General features: G+C 45.6%; 1 protein-coding gene across 1 annotated transcript in view; it reads right to left on the reverse strand.

Moving 5' to 3' along the window:
• col5a2b (collagen, type V, alpha 2b) overlaps positions 1 to 16103 on the reverse strand; it is a 338815-nt gene that overhangs the window by 124871 nt on the left and 197841 nt on the right. Inside the window, exons 13-18 of the mRNA XM_072477992.1 lie at positions 13706 to 13759; positions 12490 to 12543; positions 11930 to 11974; positions 8000 to 8053; positions 4486 to 4530; positions 3681 to 3734 (exon numbers count right to left, since the gene is read on the reverse strand). Coding sequence (XP_072334093.1) covers positions 3681 to 3734; positions 4486 to 4530; positions 8000 to 8053; positions 11930 to 11974; positions 12490 to 12543; positions 13706 to 13759 — 306 coding nt within the window. The remainder of the gene's footprint in view (positions 1 to 3680; positions 3735 to 4485; positions 4531 to 7999; positions 8054 to 11929; positions 11975 to 12489; positions 12544 to 13705; positions 13760 to 16103) is intronic.

A 16103-nucleotide genomic window follows, 5' to 3' on the forward strand; every position in this document is an offset into this window, starting at 1 on the left:
GGTCTCCCCCAGGTGGCTCTGACCTGTACAACCTCTCATAGAATTTCTCAAAGACCTTGTTACTCTGATCCGGAGCCACCACCAACTTCGCTGCCCTATCCCTCACCTGAACAATTTACCTTGCCGCTGCTTCCCTCCGGAGTTGACCTGCCTTATCTCCATGTTCGTAAACTGCACCCCTAGCTCGTCTCAGTTGGCGCACTGCCTTCCTGGTATCTTGTCGGTCAAAGCTTGCCTGTAGTTCCTTCCTCTTTTCCAGCTTTGCTGGGTCCCCATCCTCTGCATAACTCCTATCTACCTCCAACATCTCATCTATTACCCTCTGCCGCTCCAACCTCTCCTCTTTGTCCACCCTGGCCTTAAACAAAATCACCTCCTCCTCACCACCGCCTTTAGAGCCTCCCAGACGACCACCTTCGACACCTCACCCGTACAGTTGAAACCTACATATTCCTTAACTAGCTTTTCAATTTTGTCACAGAACAGTTGGTCCCCCACAAGTCCCACATCTAATTTCCACCCCGACCTCTGCGCTACCCCATTTTCCAGCACCATATCCACCCTCTACGGAGCATGATCTGACACTGCAATTGCCGAGTATTCCGACCCCTTAACCCCAGCCAGCAAAACCTTCCCCACCACGAAAAAGTCGATCCGCGAATATACCTTATGGACTGCCGAGAAAATTGAGTACTACCGTTCCCTCGGGTGCAGAAACCTACAAGGGTCCACCCCTCCCATTTCCACCATTAGCCCAGCCAACGCCTTTGCCCCCCGTGATGGGACCAGCGAACGCGGCCGTGATCTGTCCAACCTTGGCTCCTGCACCAAGTTCCAGTCCCCCCCCTCACTATCAGTTCGTGTGTGTCCAAGTCGGGGATGGCAACAAACACCTTCTTTGCGAATCCCACAACGTCCCAATTGGGGCCGTATACACTTAACAGCGACACTAACCTCCCCTCCAGTGCCCCTGTCACAATCACATATCTAACCCCCTGATCTGCCACCACCTTCTCCATCTGGAAGCGTACACTTTTGCTGACCATTACCGCTACCCCTCGAGCCCTTCCGTCAAGTCAAGAGTGAAACACCTGACTAACCCAGCCCTTTATAAGTCTCACCTGGTTCTTCACCCTTAAGTGAGTCTCCTGCAGCATTCCTACATCGGCTTTCAAACATTTAAGATGTGCAAGCACCCTTGGCCTCTTGACCGGACCTCCTAACTCCCTCACGTTCCACGTGACTATCCTAACTGGGGGTCTCTCACCCCCCGCCCCCGCATCCTTCTTATCCACCATCATCATACCACCAGGCCCTGCCCCATGAGCCTGACTCGCCCCTATCCATTATTAACATCGAACCCCTTCCCCCCCTCCCAAAACCCCCCCTACATTTCCTCTCAAAAAAAAAATCTCCCAGCATCAATCCCTTTCCTCCCCCCGACTCGCTCGCCTCGTAGGCCTATCGAAACCTGCTAACCAGGCTACAATGTCCGCAGCCCTCCTCTCACCTCACCTCCGTTCACTAGCCGCCTTTAATTAGCTAGCGTGGGTGGCTCCCCCCGCCAAGCTATACCGTCCCCGCCCACCCAGTCCCAGAGAAAGAAAAAACAAAAACAATATTCCAACCCATATAATTCACTAAAATAAGATATAACCGTCGCAACACAGAATGCCAATCAACCCAACCAATAACTTGAAATCTGTAACAATGTGAAGAGAGGTAAATTACAATACACATCAGTAAAAAGATATATACATTTTCCAGCTCCCAAATCACAGTCCACAGTCTCTCTTCCAGCTCCATTGTTCACGTCTGTTCCAAGCCTTCTGCCCTCACGAATGCCTCAGCCGCCTCCGCTGTCTCGGAATAAAAGTCTTTGTCATAATACGTCACCCTCAGCTTCGCCAGATATACCATACCAAATCGCACCCCCTTTTTGTACAGTGCCGCCTTCACTTGCCTGAAGCCCCTCGTCTTTTTGCCAACTGCACTGTCAAGTCCTGGTAGATCCGAACTCCAGCACCATCCCACTGCACCTCGAGCTTCTGCTTTGACCAGCTTAACACCTTCTCCTTCATGCAGTACTTATGGAAGCAGATGATTACTGTTCTTGGCAGCTCATTCACTTTGGGCTTCGGCCTTAATGACTGATGAGCTCGGTCCAGCTAATACCGGGAGGAGTTCTCACCCACCCCCATCAGCTCCGTCAACTCCTTCGCGAAGTACTCTGTTGGCCTTCGACCCTCTATCCCTTCGGGCAAGGCCAAAATTCTCAGATTGTGCCGCCTCATGCGGTTCTCCAAGTCCTCGAGCTTTGCTCGGAGTCCTCTGTTGACCTCCACCACCCCCCGCAGCTCGTCCCTCATCGAGCTGAGCTGGTCACTGTGCTGTGACACGGCCTCCTCCACTTCCTTCATCTTCTCGCCCAGCTCTCTCACCTCGGCCGATGTCTTTGCCACAGCTACTCTCACCAGGGCGATCGCCTCCTCCACCAATGACTTCAATGCGACCGCCAGCTCCTTCTTCAAAGCATCCATGTGCCTCGCAAACTGCTTTTACAGCTCCACCGCCATCACCTCGGTCACCTTCTCCACCGTAAGTAGTGCGGCCCCACCATGCAGTCCGGCCTCCGCCATCTTGTCAGCACTTTTGCTCGTCCTCTCATTCAACGGCAAGCCCGCGTTTCCTCCCTTCCTCGACGCTGCTTTCCGCATCCTTTAACGGCTTATTATTTTTCCTTTTCCTCACCCTTCCTTCCTTCTTCAATCTCAAATTTCTTTAAAACTTCTTTCTCTTCTTTTTTGTATTCCTCCAGAATTTCCCTGGGACCGGGCTTTAGTCTTCTTACCACATTCTAGGCAGGACCCATCCGATGTGGGACATCTCACCTATATCATGCCCTGGCTTCGGGCTTGCAGCCTCGGCCTCCATTTGGCTGCGTCCCCGCTGCCCCTTTCAAGTTTTCAGAAGGGAGAGAGAAAAAAAAATGTTTTTCTCTCTCCGTGCTCTTTGAGCCCTTCGGATTTCAGGGAACAAAGTCGCGATCCCAGCTCCTCCTCCACATGCAGCCGCTCCACCGAACCCACCGGAACCAGTCTCTCCTTTCCCGACCTTCCAACCCTCCGGCTCCGTGAAACGGAGCTTTGATACTTTAACAGGGTGAGTGGGCAGGGCCGGCCCCGGAGAGGTTTAATTCCTTAAAAAAATCAGTGGGGCACCCCCCGAAAAAGACCGCGATATGGCGGACCGGCAGGAGCTTCTCCTGAACGCGGCCGCTCCGCTCGCGAACGCCACCGGAAATCCAGTTAACAGCTTTTAAGCGGGGTTGCAATCCAACTCAATTCTCGCTCTGTCAGAAGTTACAGCCCAACATGACTTTTGAAAGACTCAACGTAACCATGATTGTAAGGTAAGAATATTTTAAAATGTGCACCTTTCATAGTCGAACACATCTATATATTTGCAATACAGTGCACTAAATGTTTCTGTAATCCTGTGCACATCACATATTAGATATATTTGAAAAAATTCTATTTTAGGAACAGTTTGTTAGAGTTGATGTGTGTCCATGTGAGGAGAAGAGAAGGGAAGGGTTAAGAAAGTGCAAGGACCAACAAGATTTATTTGACAAAGCAATCACTACAATTCTAATAAGGAAAATTAATAACAAGTTTTACCTTAGAGCCAGGCTGACCCGGGAAGCCTGGGGAACCCATTAAACCGATAGGACCCTATTGAAAGAAAATTAAACAAATTTGCAACAATAACAAAAAAGTAAATACCATGTTAAATGCCAAAGGGGAAGATCCATAAATGCACATCAAAGAATTTAAGTTTAAAAAATCAAAGCAACAGTAATGGGGACATTAATTATAAAAATCTGCTGCCTACTTCCATAGAGCAGGCATTCGATCCACACCCTGGCTGGCCTCCTGTCTTGCCGGCCTGCAGTATGAAGCTATCCTGATGCAGATCCCTATTATTTTATTAGACACTGTGGCAGTAAAATTTAGACTATTGAATCAAGAAAGCGAGGGAAGTCTATGCCAACAGTTTTAGACATGGCTGGAAAAGTTACCATAGTCCCAGATCAAGATGGTTTAACCTAAGGATCACCACACCTCAGGCGAGGAGCAAAGATGAGAAGGCTGGGGTCTTCATGAATAACCTGAACCAATACAAGGATTGAACCCATGCTGTTGGCTTGGCTCTTCATCCCAAACCAGCTGTCCAGCCAAATGAGCTAAAGCGGCCCCAGGTGGGGGTTGGGGGGGGGGGGGGGGGGAGGTGAATTAATTAAGGTCTGTTTGAAACAGACAAGAATCAGGGGAGGGGTCGTGTACATGCCAGTAGGCCCAAGCCATTTTCAGTTTAATCCTAAAGTCCATCGACCTACTGAGACTTGAGGCTAATGTTCAGAAACCAAAGTCTTTAAAGAACAGAAAAGTGTAATCTCATGATGAATAATTAAATGTAACTTACCATAGCACCAGGCAGGCCAGGGGCACCAATAGCACCACGCACTCCCTGAGAAGATGGAAGGAAACACTTATGACCATTCTAAGTTTTACAATATCTTTCTGTAATATATACTTTCTACATATCCACCATAATAAAACTTTTATGTGTGTGCACTTCCTGTCTGTGCAAGATAATGTAATTAATTTCCAGTTGTCGCTCTTTTCTCATTGGTTTGTGTTAACTGATTCCATTATAAATGTTTATTTCATTATTTATAATGGCAAGTGCTCATATAAACGTGCAATTTTGACAACTCTGGCCACTACGTTTCCTAAACTCTTGAAATGTTTTCAGATTTTTCTTTTCTTTCCCTTTATGTTCATTTCCAACAAAAATTTGCAATGTCCAAATTTGGCCAGTAAGCAATTAAAAAAAAACACATATTTCATCACAACATCATTAAATGTATCCGTTTCATTGCCTTTTGTTGTCTTTTCGTTCAAGTTTTTACTTGAATGCCACAGACTCTCCTGAAACTTTTCCCTCGCCTTGCCAAGAGCTCTGATGTTCTGAGTTTAATTTGAGTTTTATACTGTACCTGACTTCTCAGAAGACACAAATATCAATTGGCTGTATCAAATAATACTTTGGGCGGGATTCTCTCACCCCCCCTCCCCCTCCCCCCCCTCCACCGTGGTGCGTTTTGCAGCAGGATCTTCTGGTCCTACTGCTGTCAATGGGTTTTCCCATTGTTCGCACCCTCCACTGCCAGGGAACATGCCAGGAGGGTCAGAAGATCATTAGAAGATTCAGGAACGGCCAGAAAAATTTGGCCTTTGGCATTAGCATGGATCAGTTTCTGAATGGTTTTATTTTTTTCTTTTCTCTAAAAGGAAGGTTTTAAATATAAGCATAAAATGTGTGACTTCAGACTGAGGTCTGAATTATATCTCTGCACGCTAGAGGAAGAACATCTTCAGCCTCTAATCCCGCGTCACTTGATTTTGACCTGTAGGGCCAGACATTTGATACCGAGGTGGGTGGCTTGTGTTCCTGACTTGGCAGACTGGCGTCACTTTAAAGGGCCCCCTGAATGATAATCTTTATTAGTGTCACAAGTAGGCTTACGTTAATACTGCAATGAAGTTACTGTGAAAATCCCCGAATCGCCACACTCGGGTACACTGAAGGAGAATTCAGAATGTCCAAATCATCTAACAGCACATCTTTCGGGACTTGTGGAAGGAAACCGGAGCACCCGGAAGAACCCCATGCACACACGGAGAGAACGTGCAGACTCCGCAGAGACAGTGGGCTAAGCCAGGAATTGAACCCGGGCCCCTGGCGCTGTGAAGTAACAGAGCTAACCACTGTGCTACAGTGCCGCCCAATCTATGTTCTGCAGAGGCAGGGGTGGGATAGAGTACAGTCCACCGACCCCCAAAGCAGATTGCAGGTGGCCATGGCAGGGGTGAGTAGGGTCGGTGGGCTGAGTGGGAGTGCTGATGAGAAAGACCACCTTGCTTCTATGAGACTTTGTTCTAGGAGAGGACATAAAGGTGGCACAAAGAGCATGGATGGGTCATAGGGGTATGGAAGGGACAGAAAGAGGCATGCATAAGACCTTTGAACTTATCTTTCAAAAGCTTCCTGAACAATGATCAATGGAGAAGCAGGTCCAATTCCATGAAAATTGTAGGAGGCTATGAGATGCTTACCTCCGCAGTGGAGGCAGCCAAGTCGGGAGTTCAGAGTGTAAGATCACTCTTATCCCAATACTAGAGGAAGTAACTGGGAATGGAGCACGGGTCCCAGAATCAGATCCAGCTTGACATTTTTAAATGGTTCCGGAGTCAAAAATGCCTGGGTGTGCAGCACCATCGGGATCTATTTGCAATAATGTAGTATTGCGCTGCCATGAAGATGAACAGATAGAGCCGCAATATAAAAGATAAAATATTTTTCCGATGTGATGTTTTCTATGTAGACATGTCGAGAGATTATTAAATGTAAACTTTTACGCAGACTGGTTTCAAGTTAATTTTCAGAAGCAGGGATCGAAACTAACCAGGTCGATTAGTCCAGTGGAATACAAGGCAAAGACAAACTTGCTATTACTATGGCTTTGCCAATTCTTTCCATCGTTTAGACAAAACTTTAAAGTATGTTTCTGTCTGATATGGAATTTATATAGGATTCATATCTGGGAGATTGGTTTGTTTAAATAACCTTATTCATGTGAATCTGTCACTATCTCTCTGTCTCTCTGCCACTCTTTTTTCCTTGTATCTACTCAACTCTTATGAATAGGGAAATGGTCCAAGGTATACTGTAGAGAAGCTGGCAAAGGCAAGATCCACTGAACAGGTGCTGAGGAGATAGTTGTTGGCAGCTAAATGCTTGAATTAAGTTTTCTGGCTTGGGTCAGACAGTTTTTGAGAGACTTGCTCTGCAACCCCTGGACCAGATCCACTCACTGAACAATGTTGATACGATCAGCAGTAACATGGGAAACTATATTCGCCAAGTTCTTAATAACTTCAGAAAGGCAGAGCATGCCATGATAACAGCTAGAATATCTTTCAAATGTCTCATTTTTGAGTTTGAACCATAAGAAGGTGAAACACATAATTTTGCAGATTTGCAATTAAACTGTAAAGCTGAAAGTTTTTATTGATTCATTTCATCAAGTTAATAGATGATTTATTTGCAGTTCAATGTTTGAAAAACATAATCCTTGCAAATTGATACACAGTGGCATAAGATATTACAAAATTAAGAGAGAAAGGTCTGTGGAAATATTTAATGGATCAGTTTCACAGTTTGCATGTTTCCGTCACAAATATGAAATACTTCTATCTAATTGAAATCAGATCGGGGTTTGGGTAATTTCAACACAATTAGAAATAGGAGACACTTATAGCATTCATTTCAGCTGCCTTCTCCTCATTGTCCACAGTAACTTTGGGGCTGAAACATAGAAACCCCAGAGAAACAGCATTAACAACATGTCTGGGATAAACATAGATCTTCCACCAAAGGTACAGCAGACATGATCATTTAAACCTTCACCCTTGGTAAAGTTAAAAGGCTCCCTTGAGCTGGGAACCTAGTGTGGTTTATGTTGTGCCCTGACACTTGAGAATATATATTAAGCTGCAGGGAAGCTTTCTGTATTTATCATAAAGATTCATAGTCGTGGAATCACTGTTTGGTCCCTCAGTGATTTCGCACTTACATGTCATCCACTCTCCATCTGCTTTCTAGCCTGACACAGACAGCCTATGAATGGTTATTATTGTGTCCAGTGTTTATGATTGTTTACCTGTTTCATGAATGATGCATGTAGAGACCGGGATTATCCAGTAATTTTGACCCGGGATTAACCTTTAACTCCAAATTCTGATAAATTGATCATTTCAGTATATAGTCGGAAGTGTACAATAAGAGTCTCTTAATTGATCAGAACAACCAAAGCAACTGAGGGTATAATTTATGTCTGAATAGTAAAAGCTGACTTCAATAGTGTACTCACTGGAGAGCCTTGAGGTCCAGATCGGCCCCTTTCACCTGAAAGACCTCGCGGACCCTGTAAGACAAATTTACAACCTTAATGTTGCCATGGTTAAAAAAGTAACTTATCAATAAAAGTAACAAAAGGGATTTCAAAAGTTCAATTCCTCTTATATGCTTTTCTTCCTTCAGATCTGGTATTTCAGGAAGGATGATTGCTGATTAATTTGAAACTCAGTGATATCAGAATCAGGAGGTTATATATTGTATGCCTTCATTTATGGCAGCCTCTTCACAAGTGGTGAATAGCAGCCTCAGGAGCACCAATAGACAACATGATTCTTGATGCTTCTTTCTTATGCGCAGCGTGATGCTTTTCATGATAGGTGTAACATTTTTACCAGGGTGTTCAGCTTCATGGCTGTACGGAGGCATCACTGATACCATGTGTGGAGAGGGATTCCCACATAGAGTCCCAACCTCTTATCATAGCTTTCACTGAAAGAATCTTCCAGAAGGAATCCCAGCAAGAATGGCAGAAATAGCTGCTTACTATCATGGCTTTCAGGTTTCCACCATAGTTACTGAAGGCAACTGGGCAAATTTCCAAGCAAATGTCTTTCTCTACTCATTTGCGTTTTTTTCCATTCATTCTAGTGAAATGAACTTGCTAACTTTGGTACTGTGAATCAGACACGGTGTAAGCTGAGTCAGTGAAATCCATTCCAAGGTAATGTATAAGAAATACTTCTGTTATCATGTATGGTTTCAACTTCAGTTACTTTTGGTTGCAGCTGCAGCTTCAGAGCTTGCTACCTAACAAGTACAATCATTGCCCATCAACATGAATCATCGGCCATTGTTATAAACTTGCTGTAAGCATATTAAATATGCATTACCCAACAATTATAAACCTTTAAATATCATTATAAATGAACTGAGATATTCTACCATATACTCATCGGCAGGAGATATTACAAATCACTATGTAAATCAATGAAATATGTTGAATAAATCTGAACGCAAACTATTAAAGTATTTGGAGCCTCAGGCTTGAAGCTTTATACAGAGAGGCTCACTGTCTGTGCGCAAATGCCTTCAGAGGCTCGAATTGGGAACTCCCACCCGAACCCGGCCTCTGCCATTTTCACAGGCGGCTGGGAGGGGCCGGAATGAGGACAGAATATAAATCACACATCTGTGGTTCACAGAGACAGCTGCCCATGATAATCAGCAGCTGTCTCCATTTATGTGTGATTTTGGTGAGGCAGATGTCTGAAAGCCAAAGTATGAAGATTAGACCTGGCAATAAAGAATAGGGTTGAACCTTGAACGGGACACCTTAAGGAGAAGAAAGGCACCATTTGGGATGGTCAGGTGTCCTTTGGGATTCCTAAAAGTAGACATTATTGTCATAAACTCATGCAACTCTCCAAGTTGTCAAAAATTGTCAAAACTCATTGAAATCATCATTGGAACTGTCAAAACAGTCATGGGATTTAACTCTGCTGAGCATTCATTTGTTTTTTAAAAAGTTTGGGGTTTAACAAAAATCAGTGCTTGATATTTCACTCTGTCTGTTTAGTTAAGCCTGATGGCTACCATGAGAGGATTTATGCTGCATGATTGCTTTGACAACCTAACATTATCAGAGGGGGGTGGCTGCTAAGTGAGCAGTTTGATTGACAGCTCCAAGTGGTTATAGAATAGAGGTGAGTTGGCATGGAGAGAGTAAGGGAAAAGGGCTATCGGTAAGGGCCATGGGTTGACATAGGAAGTATGAGAGCCTATGGAGGGTGATTGGAGAGCAAAGAATGACACCAGGGTATGTGGGGAGGGTGGGAGGGTGGCACGGGGTGACTTAAGTGGGCATGAATGGAGAGCAGGAAGTGTATGGGACTGTGAGGGTGGAGGGCAGGAGGGCTGTCTTTTGTTTTGTTCACTTTTTCAATAACTTCAACCAATTGCCAGAGCAGAAGGGAGGCCTTCTGCACAGTTTGCCTCAACACTCATTCCACAGAGGGAGGCCTTCTGCATATTAATATTTAATACTTTTCTTTGTACTGTTATAGTACCAATTTAAAATATACGTTGAGATATTTTCCTCATTCTACCTCCTTGCTTTTGATATCCCGCTGATAACCGACTTTCTCTTATCATCTCTTATTTTTAACATCACTTTAGCTTTTCATAAACCTTGGGCACGATCCAACGGCCATGCCACGCCTGAAAAGCAGTTCGTCATGGTGCAGTTGTGGCCGATAAAAGATGAGAGACCCCGCTCTTGGGATCTACCCAGCTCGCAGCACCTTGCGAGGTTTAACGCCATCTCGTGAGACGTTGCGATGAAAATCCCGCCCATTGTGGGTGTCATCACTTTTTAGCAAATCTATATTAGAGCGAGACAGTTAGTCTCACTTTAATGCAGATTCCTGAGTTACCCGAGGCGTGGGGTTCATCACCTTTGCCTTAGAGACCTCGGACGGGCGCCATTCAGCACTGGTCCCCACAAACACGGACCAGACAGAACGGCCCTTGTGGGGGTCTCCTAGGGGATTGGAGGCCCCCAGCCGCATGCATTTTAGGCAGGGTGGTATCCTTGCACTGCTGGTGCCACCTGAGCACCCTAGCACTGCCAGCCTGGCACCCTGTCAGTGCTAACCTGGCACCCTGTCAGTGCCAACTGAGCAACAGCCTGGCACTCCCAAGGTGCCCATGTGGCACTGCTATCTGTCAGGTGAACTGCTGACAGTTGGCACTACCAAGGTGACAGGTTGGCACTACCAAGGTGCTAAGATGCATTTTATGCATGGGTGAAATCGGGCCAGGGTGCCCTGCACAAGTGTTTGGGGGGTGGAGGCGGGGTGTGTGAACCCTCCCATAGTGTGTTGGGGCTTGCGGAGAGTTGGGGGTCATATTGGGGGCTTCAAGATCGGATGCCATTTAAGAATGGCAGCCCGATCTCTCGGTACACTGAGGAGTCCCAGTGAGTGGAGATGCTCGTTGTAGAAAACGGGGCTGTGTGTGGCCTTAGCTATGCGTTCCCCACTGAAGTCCCTTATTTCATGCGAATGGCATTGGATAGCCATGTGTTTCACGACACTGCGAGTGCCAGGAAACATGTGGCTAAATGCACTCGCTTTGTTCCCATTTAGTTGAATTGTGTCCTCTTATTTGTTTTTAACCTCTTTATTTATTTGCAGTGTCCTGAAATTTGATGGAGTCACCTTATTTTTAATGGTGACGGCTATTGCTGATGTTGCAGTTGCAAGGTGAGGGTACTTCAATGACAATGCTTACTCAAAGAGTTGTGGGATGCTGGGGTCTCAGAGGCAGGCCCTGATGACAGGGGTTGGTGGTGGTGGGGGGGGGGGCGGGGAAGAGTGTTGTGGTCCCATGGCAGCACATTGCCACACGGGTGGCCATTGCAACCAACGTGTTATCAGTGAACTATAGCGTGCCTGAAAAGGCGTCCACTGGGATGTCACTGCTCTCTCCATGCAGTATAAGGTCCTCCTGACAGGGAAAAAGTATCTGCAGAGACAAAATGATCACTCAAGTGGTTCAATTCGGTTCCCAACGGAAGGCCAATTCATGAACTTTCCTGCCTCTGACAAATGGCATTGTGGTGGGAAGTCATCAAGTCTTCCCATGTCATTTTCCCAGCCTCCCTGCCTCTCAGCGCATCACTAAAGGGCTGGCAAAACTCCAGTACTGGAGTCATTACAGCACAGGAGACCATTTAGTACATCGAGCTGTAGAACAGTCCAATCAGCCCCATTTTCCTGCTCTATCCCCATAGCTCTGCAGATGTTTTACCTCATAACAAAACCTGGATAAGGAATTGGAAAGAAACATACAAAAGTTGAGCGCTCTTACCAAAAATGGAAGGAAAGGAGTTGATTTCAATTAAAATGCCTGCTTCAATAAACTCATACAACAGCTAACTTACCGTTGAACCTGGAGCACCCATTGCACCAAGAGAACCCTGGTCACCCTACAAAAGATGTTCAAAAAAAGTAGCATTAGATCACAATTCCTTCATTTGATTACAGCTAAGGCTTAAATTTAACAAAATGTTGTTTTCTGCAAATTAAGTTAAGACAATTAAATGGAAAATGTGCTGTTCTCAAGTAAATACAACTCTATTGAGAATTTTTCTTGAAGAAAATACTTAATTTAAACGTCACTACATTTTGCTGTATTAATCAAATGAAAAGTTATGCAATTCTTTTGTTTAATTGGAGAATAGTTACTGTACTGAACTTTAAGTAATGTTCTGCAAGTATGGTATTAAGGACATTGCCCTAAGGTTTACCATGTGATACCAATGCACAAATGTTTGTCTAAATCTTTTCACTGTTAATGCAACAAATTAATTGATAAGTCTTTTAAAATAGTGGGGAAAGAATTTTAGACAAATCGGTTGCCCTTGCATGCTTTGGTATCTTGCATTTCAGGTAACAAGATGTAGAGTTCCACTATGTTAATGTTTCATCATTAAATTGTCACCTTCTGGCCAGGAGCTCCAGTTTCACCATTACGTCCTTTCAGACCAATGTATCCCTGTGAGAGACAATTTTAAAAACATCATCAATCAAAGTCTCTCCATCAAATATTGATTTTTAACAGAAACTGTAGTTCGAACAAATGTTAAAAAACATAAGTCACTTTCTTACATAACGTGTCTTTAAGCTAACCTCTTGTAACGTATCAATGCACACTTATTGTTATGCCAAAGACATATTACAGGTCGAGCATCCCAGGTGGGATTCTGTGATCCTGAGGCTAAGTGTTGACGCCGTCAGAAATGGCGTCGCGTTTCTCGACAGCGTCAACACAGCCTCAGGATCAGCAATTCTGGCCCCTACAGGGGCCAGAACGGTTCATGCCGCTCCAGCTGCTGATCCCGGCGTGAACTGAGCGCCGCAGGATTCGCACAGGCGCAGTGGCACCGGCGCCAATGCGCACATGCACAATGGCACCGGCGCCAACACGCGCATGCGCAGTGGCTTCCTTCAACGTGCCGGCCCTGACACAACATGGCGCAGGACTACAGGGGCAGGCGCAGAAGAAAGGAGGCCCCCAGCCAGAGAAGCCGGCCCACCCATTGGTGGGCCCCGATCGCGGGCCAGGCCAGAACGGAGCCCCCCCCCCGTGGTCAGCCCCCCTCCCCAACAGGCCGCCCCCCGACCCTTCCACGCCGAGTTCCCGCCGGCTGAGAACAGGTGTGGACGGCGCCGGCAGTACTCGGCGTTTTTACGATGGCCGCTCGGCACATCCTGGGCCGAGAATCGCGTGCCGGCATCGGGGAGGCGTGGCATGATTCGCGCCGGTCGCAGGGATTCTCCGGCCCAGCCCCGGGCTGCGAGAATCCCGGCCCTCTTACCTGAAATTCCGAAAACTGGAAAATTCCAAAATCCACCCTTTTTTTCAAGCACTGACATGACTTCACGTGTCCCCGGGCATTGCGCAGTTCTCAATGTGCCATATGTACTCAGTTCCCAACCCATTGTACATACACAGTTCCCAATGCGTGCCACACATGCGCTGTTTCCAACGCGAACCACACATGCACAGTTCCCAACGGGCCGTAGATGCACATTATATTCCAAAATCAAAAAAATTCTGAAATCCAATACACGCTCGGCCCCAAGCATTTCAGATAAGGGATGCTCAACCTGTAATGTAATATCACTGAAATTAAGTTTGTTTTATGCTTACTCACCCTCAAACCCTTGATACCAGGAAAACCAGGGGCACCTGGGAAACCTCGAGAACCCTGAAACGATAGCAACATTTTAATATCCAAGAATACTTTTAGTCGCTCAGTTTGCTTATTTATCTTGAATGTTCAAGAAGGAGAAAATACATGACTGATGGTGTTGTCTGGCCTCGTACCCATCTTGGAAAGAAAAAACTTGTACATATATAGCGATTCTTGTGACCAAAATGCTTCACAGCAAATGTATTACTTCGGTAGTATAGTTCTTGATTTACTGTAGGGAGCACAGTATGGTCCCACAAACAACGAGGAGATAACAACCAAATGATCTGTATTAATGATGTTGACAGGGATAAATATTGCGCAGGATAACACTCAAATACTAATGTCAATCTGGGATTTGTTAAATTTATGTTTGCCACCAGGAGCGTAGTTCATTGACTCATCTAAGAGATGGCACCCCAACAGCTCAGCCCTCCTTCAGTATTGCAGATTATGTACTCAAATATCAAGAAAGGGGCTTGAACACACAACCTTTTTGACTTGGAGACAAATGTGCTCCTATTGTGTCAGGGTTGAATCCAGTTTGGTTAATGCCATAGAAATTTCTATTATTGATTTACACCATGGCCCATATCATTACCTCACCATCCTCAGTACATCTAATTAGCTGGGCAAATAAATGCTGGCTCTGTTCTGGGTACTTGTGGCTCTTCGAAAAGCTCTCAAATAAGATGCTGTAATCAATGTTAATGAATTTGGAAGTAAATAATTATCCTTTTAAGCAATTTGCAAGTTGCCTAACCTAGGGTGTAATTTTATTTTTATTCTTACATGGATTGTGGGCATTGCTGGCAAGATGAGCATTTATGGTCCATCGCTAATTGCCCTCGAGAAGATGGTGGTGAGTTGTCATCTTGAATACAACTAAGTGGCTTGAGAGACCTTTCAGAGGGTATGTAAGAGCCAATGACATTTGTGTTGGACTGGAATCACAAAAAGGCCAGTTTGGATGAGGGTGATGGGCAGGATTTTCCTAATTAAAGCAAAGTCACCACACTGGATGCGAATTTGGCTAACGCAGCCACACTTTGGACATTTTCCTGTCAATTAACAGCCAATGGCAGGGGAGCAGGCCAATGAGTAGTGGTGGCCAGCAGAAAGTTTAAGCATCTCAAAGGAAGACACCATCGTTAAAGGCTTCCAGTAATGACCTTCATACATGCCGCATACGTTTAAGTCATTGGAGGGGAAGCTGAACAGGGGAAACTGTACAGAAAAGGCTGGAGTCAGAGGAAGGGTGGCCCCAGTGTTTAGTGAGGTGGGCTTGTGTGCAGATTGCAAGTGTGCTGGCCCCAAGAGAAGGGAGGGGAAACCAGCAAGACCCACAAAGAAAGAATGGCTGAGGAAGCCAACAAACCTGAAAACAATGGTGGACCATTTTAAGTGACCAGCTACAATCCGGTGGCATTTATATTTGCAAATTTATATTAAGTGTTGCCATGAGATGTGAGGTGAGGTGGTCAGTACAAGGTCAAGACAGACCAGGGACCCATGGCCACAGTGAATAATAGAGTAGTCTTACACTGGAGGCCCATGGTCAGTCAGAGGCAAAGTCAAGACTGCGTGGCCACTTGCAGCAGACCTCCCATGCACAGCATGGAAAGTAATAAATACTGACAAACATAGCTGGGTCCTGAGACAAGAGTGACACTGTGGAAGCATGCATTTCCAGCAGAATCATGCGCACAGTGCCAGGGAGTAGAGACAAACTGGAGATTTTGTGCAATTCATAGCTGCAGTTTTAATGGAGGGCGAGTCAATGGAAATAGGATGGGTTGCAGAAGCGCAGCCTGTTGTTGAGGGCGAAGCAGATGAATAAAGCGATGATTGCTGAAATCAAACATTCTGACAAGTAGCAACTATGGCTCCATTGTGGGCCTCGATTAACACAGGAAATTCCAGATCAAGGATAGGCAGCAAAAGCTGGCTGAAAATGCACCTTGCTAACATCACTCTCTCTTCTGCCTGTTCTGGAGTGGATCAGGGATCACTGACAGCTCCAGGACCTCATGAGACCCCAGAGGAGGAACTGCCATTTGGTGAGACAATGTCAAGTCAATCTAATGCACTCTCACCAGCATAGATATTCTCCCGCCGGTGGGCATTGACGTGCAGTAAGAAAGGGTGGCACCAGTTGGTGAACATGGCACTGATACACAGAAGCAACTAACTGAAGCAGTGACAACTCGCCATCAAAAGACTGAAGAAAGGAACAACGATGCTCAGCTTCCGATAGATACCAAATCTCGGCAGTCAGCATCAAAGTGGCAGATGCTTCAACAACAGCATAAAATGTGTGTATATCTGTCAGAGTTCCCAGAGCCGTTAATTCCCACGT

The sequence above is a fragment of the Scyliorhinus torazame genome, chromosome 2, assembly GCF_047496885.1.
Source record: "Scyliorhinus torazame isolate Kashiwa2021f chromosome 2, sScyTor2.1, whole genome shotgun sequence".
In the NCBI taxonomy this organism is placed as follows: domain Eukaryota; kingdom Metazoa; phylum Chordata; class Chondrichthyes; order Carcharhiniformes; family Scyliorhinidae; genus Scyliorhinus; species Scyliorhinus torazame.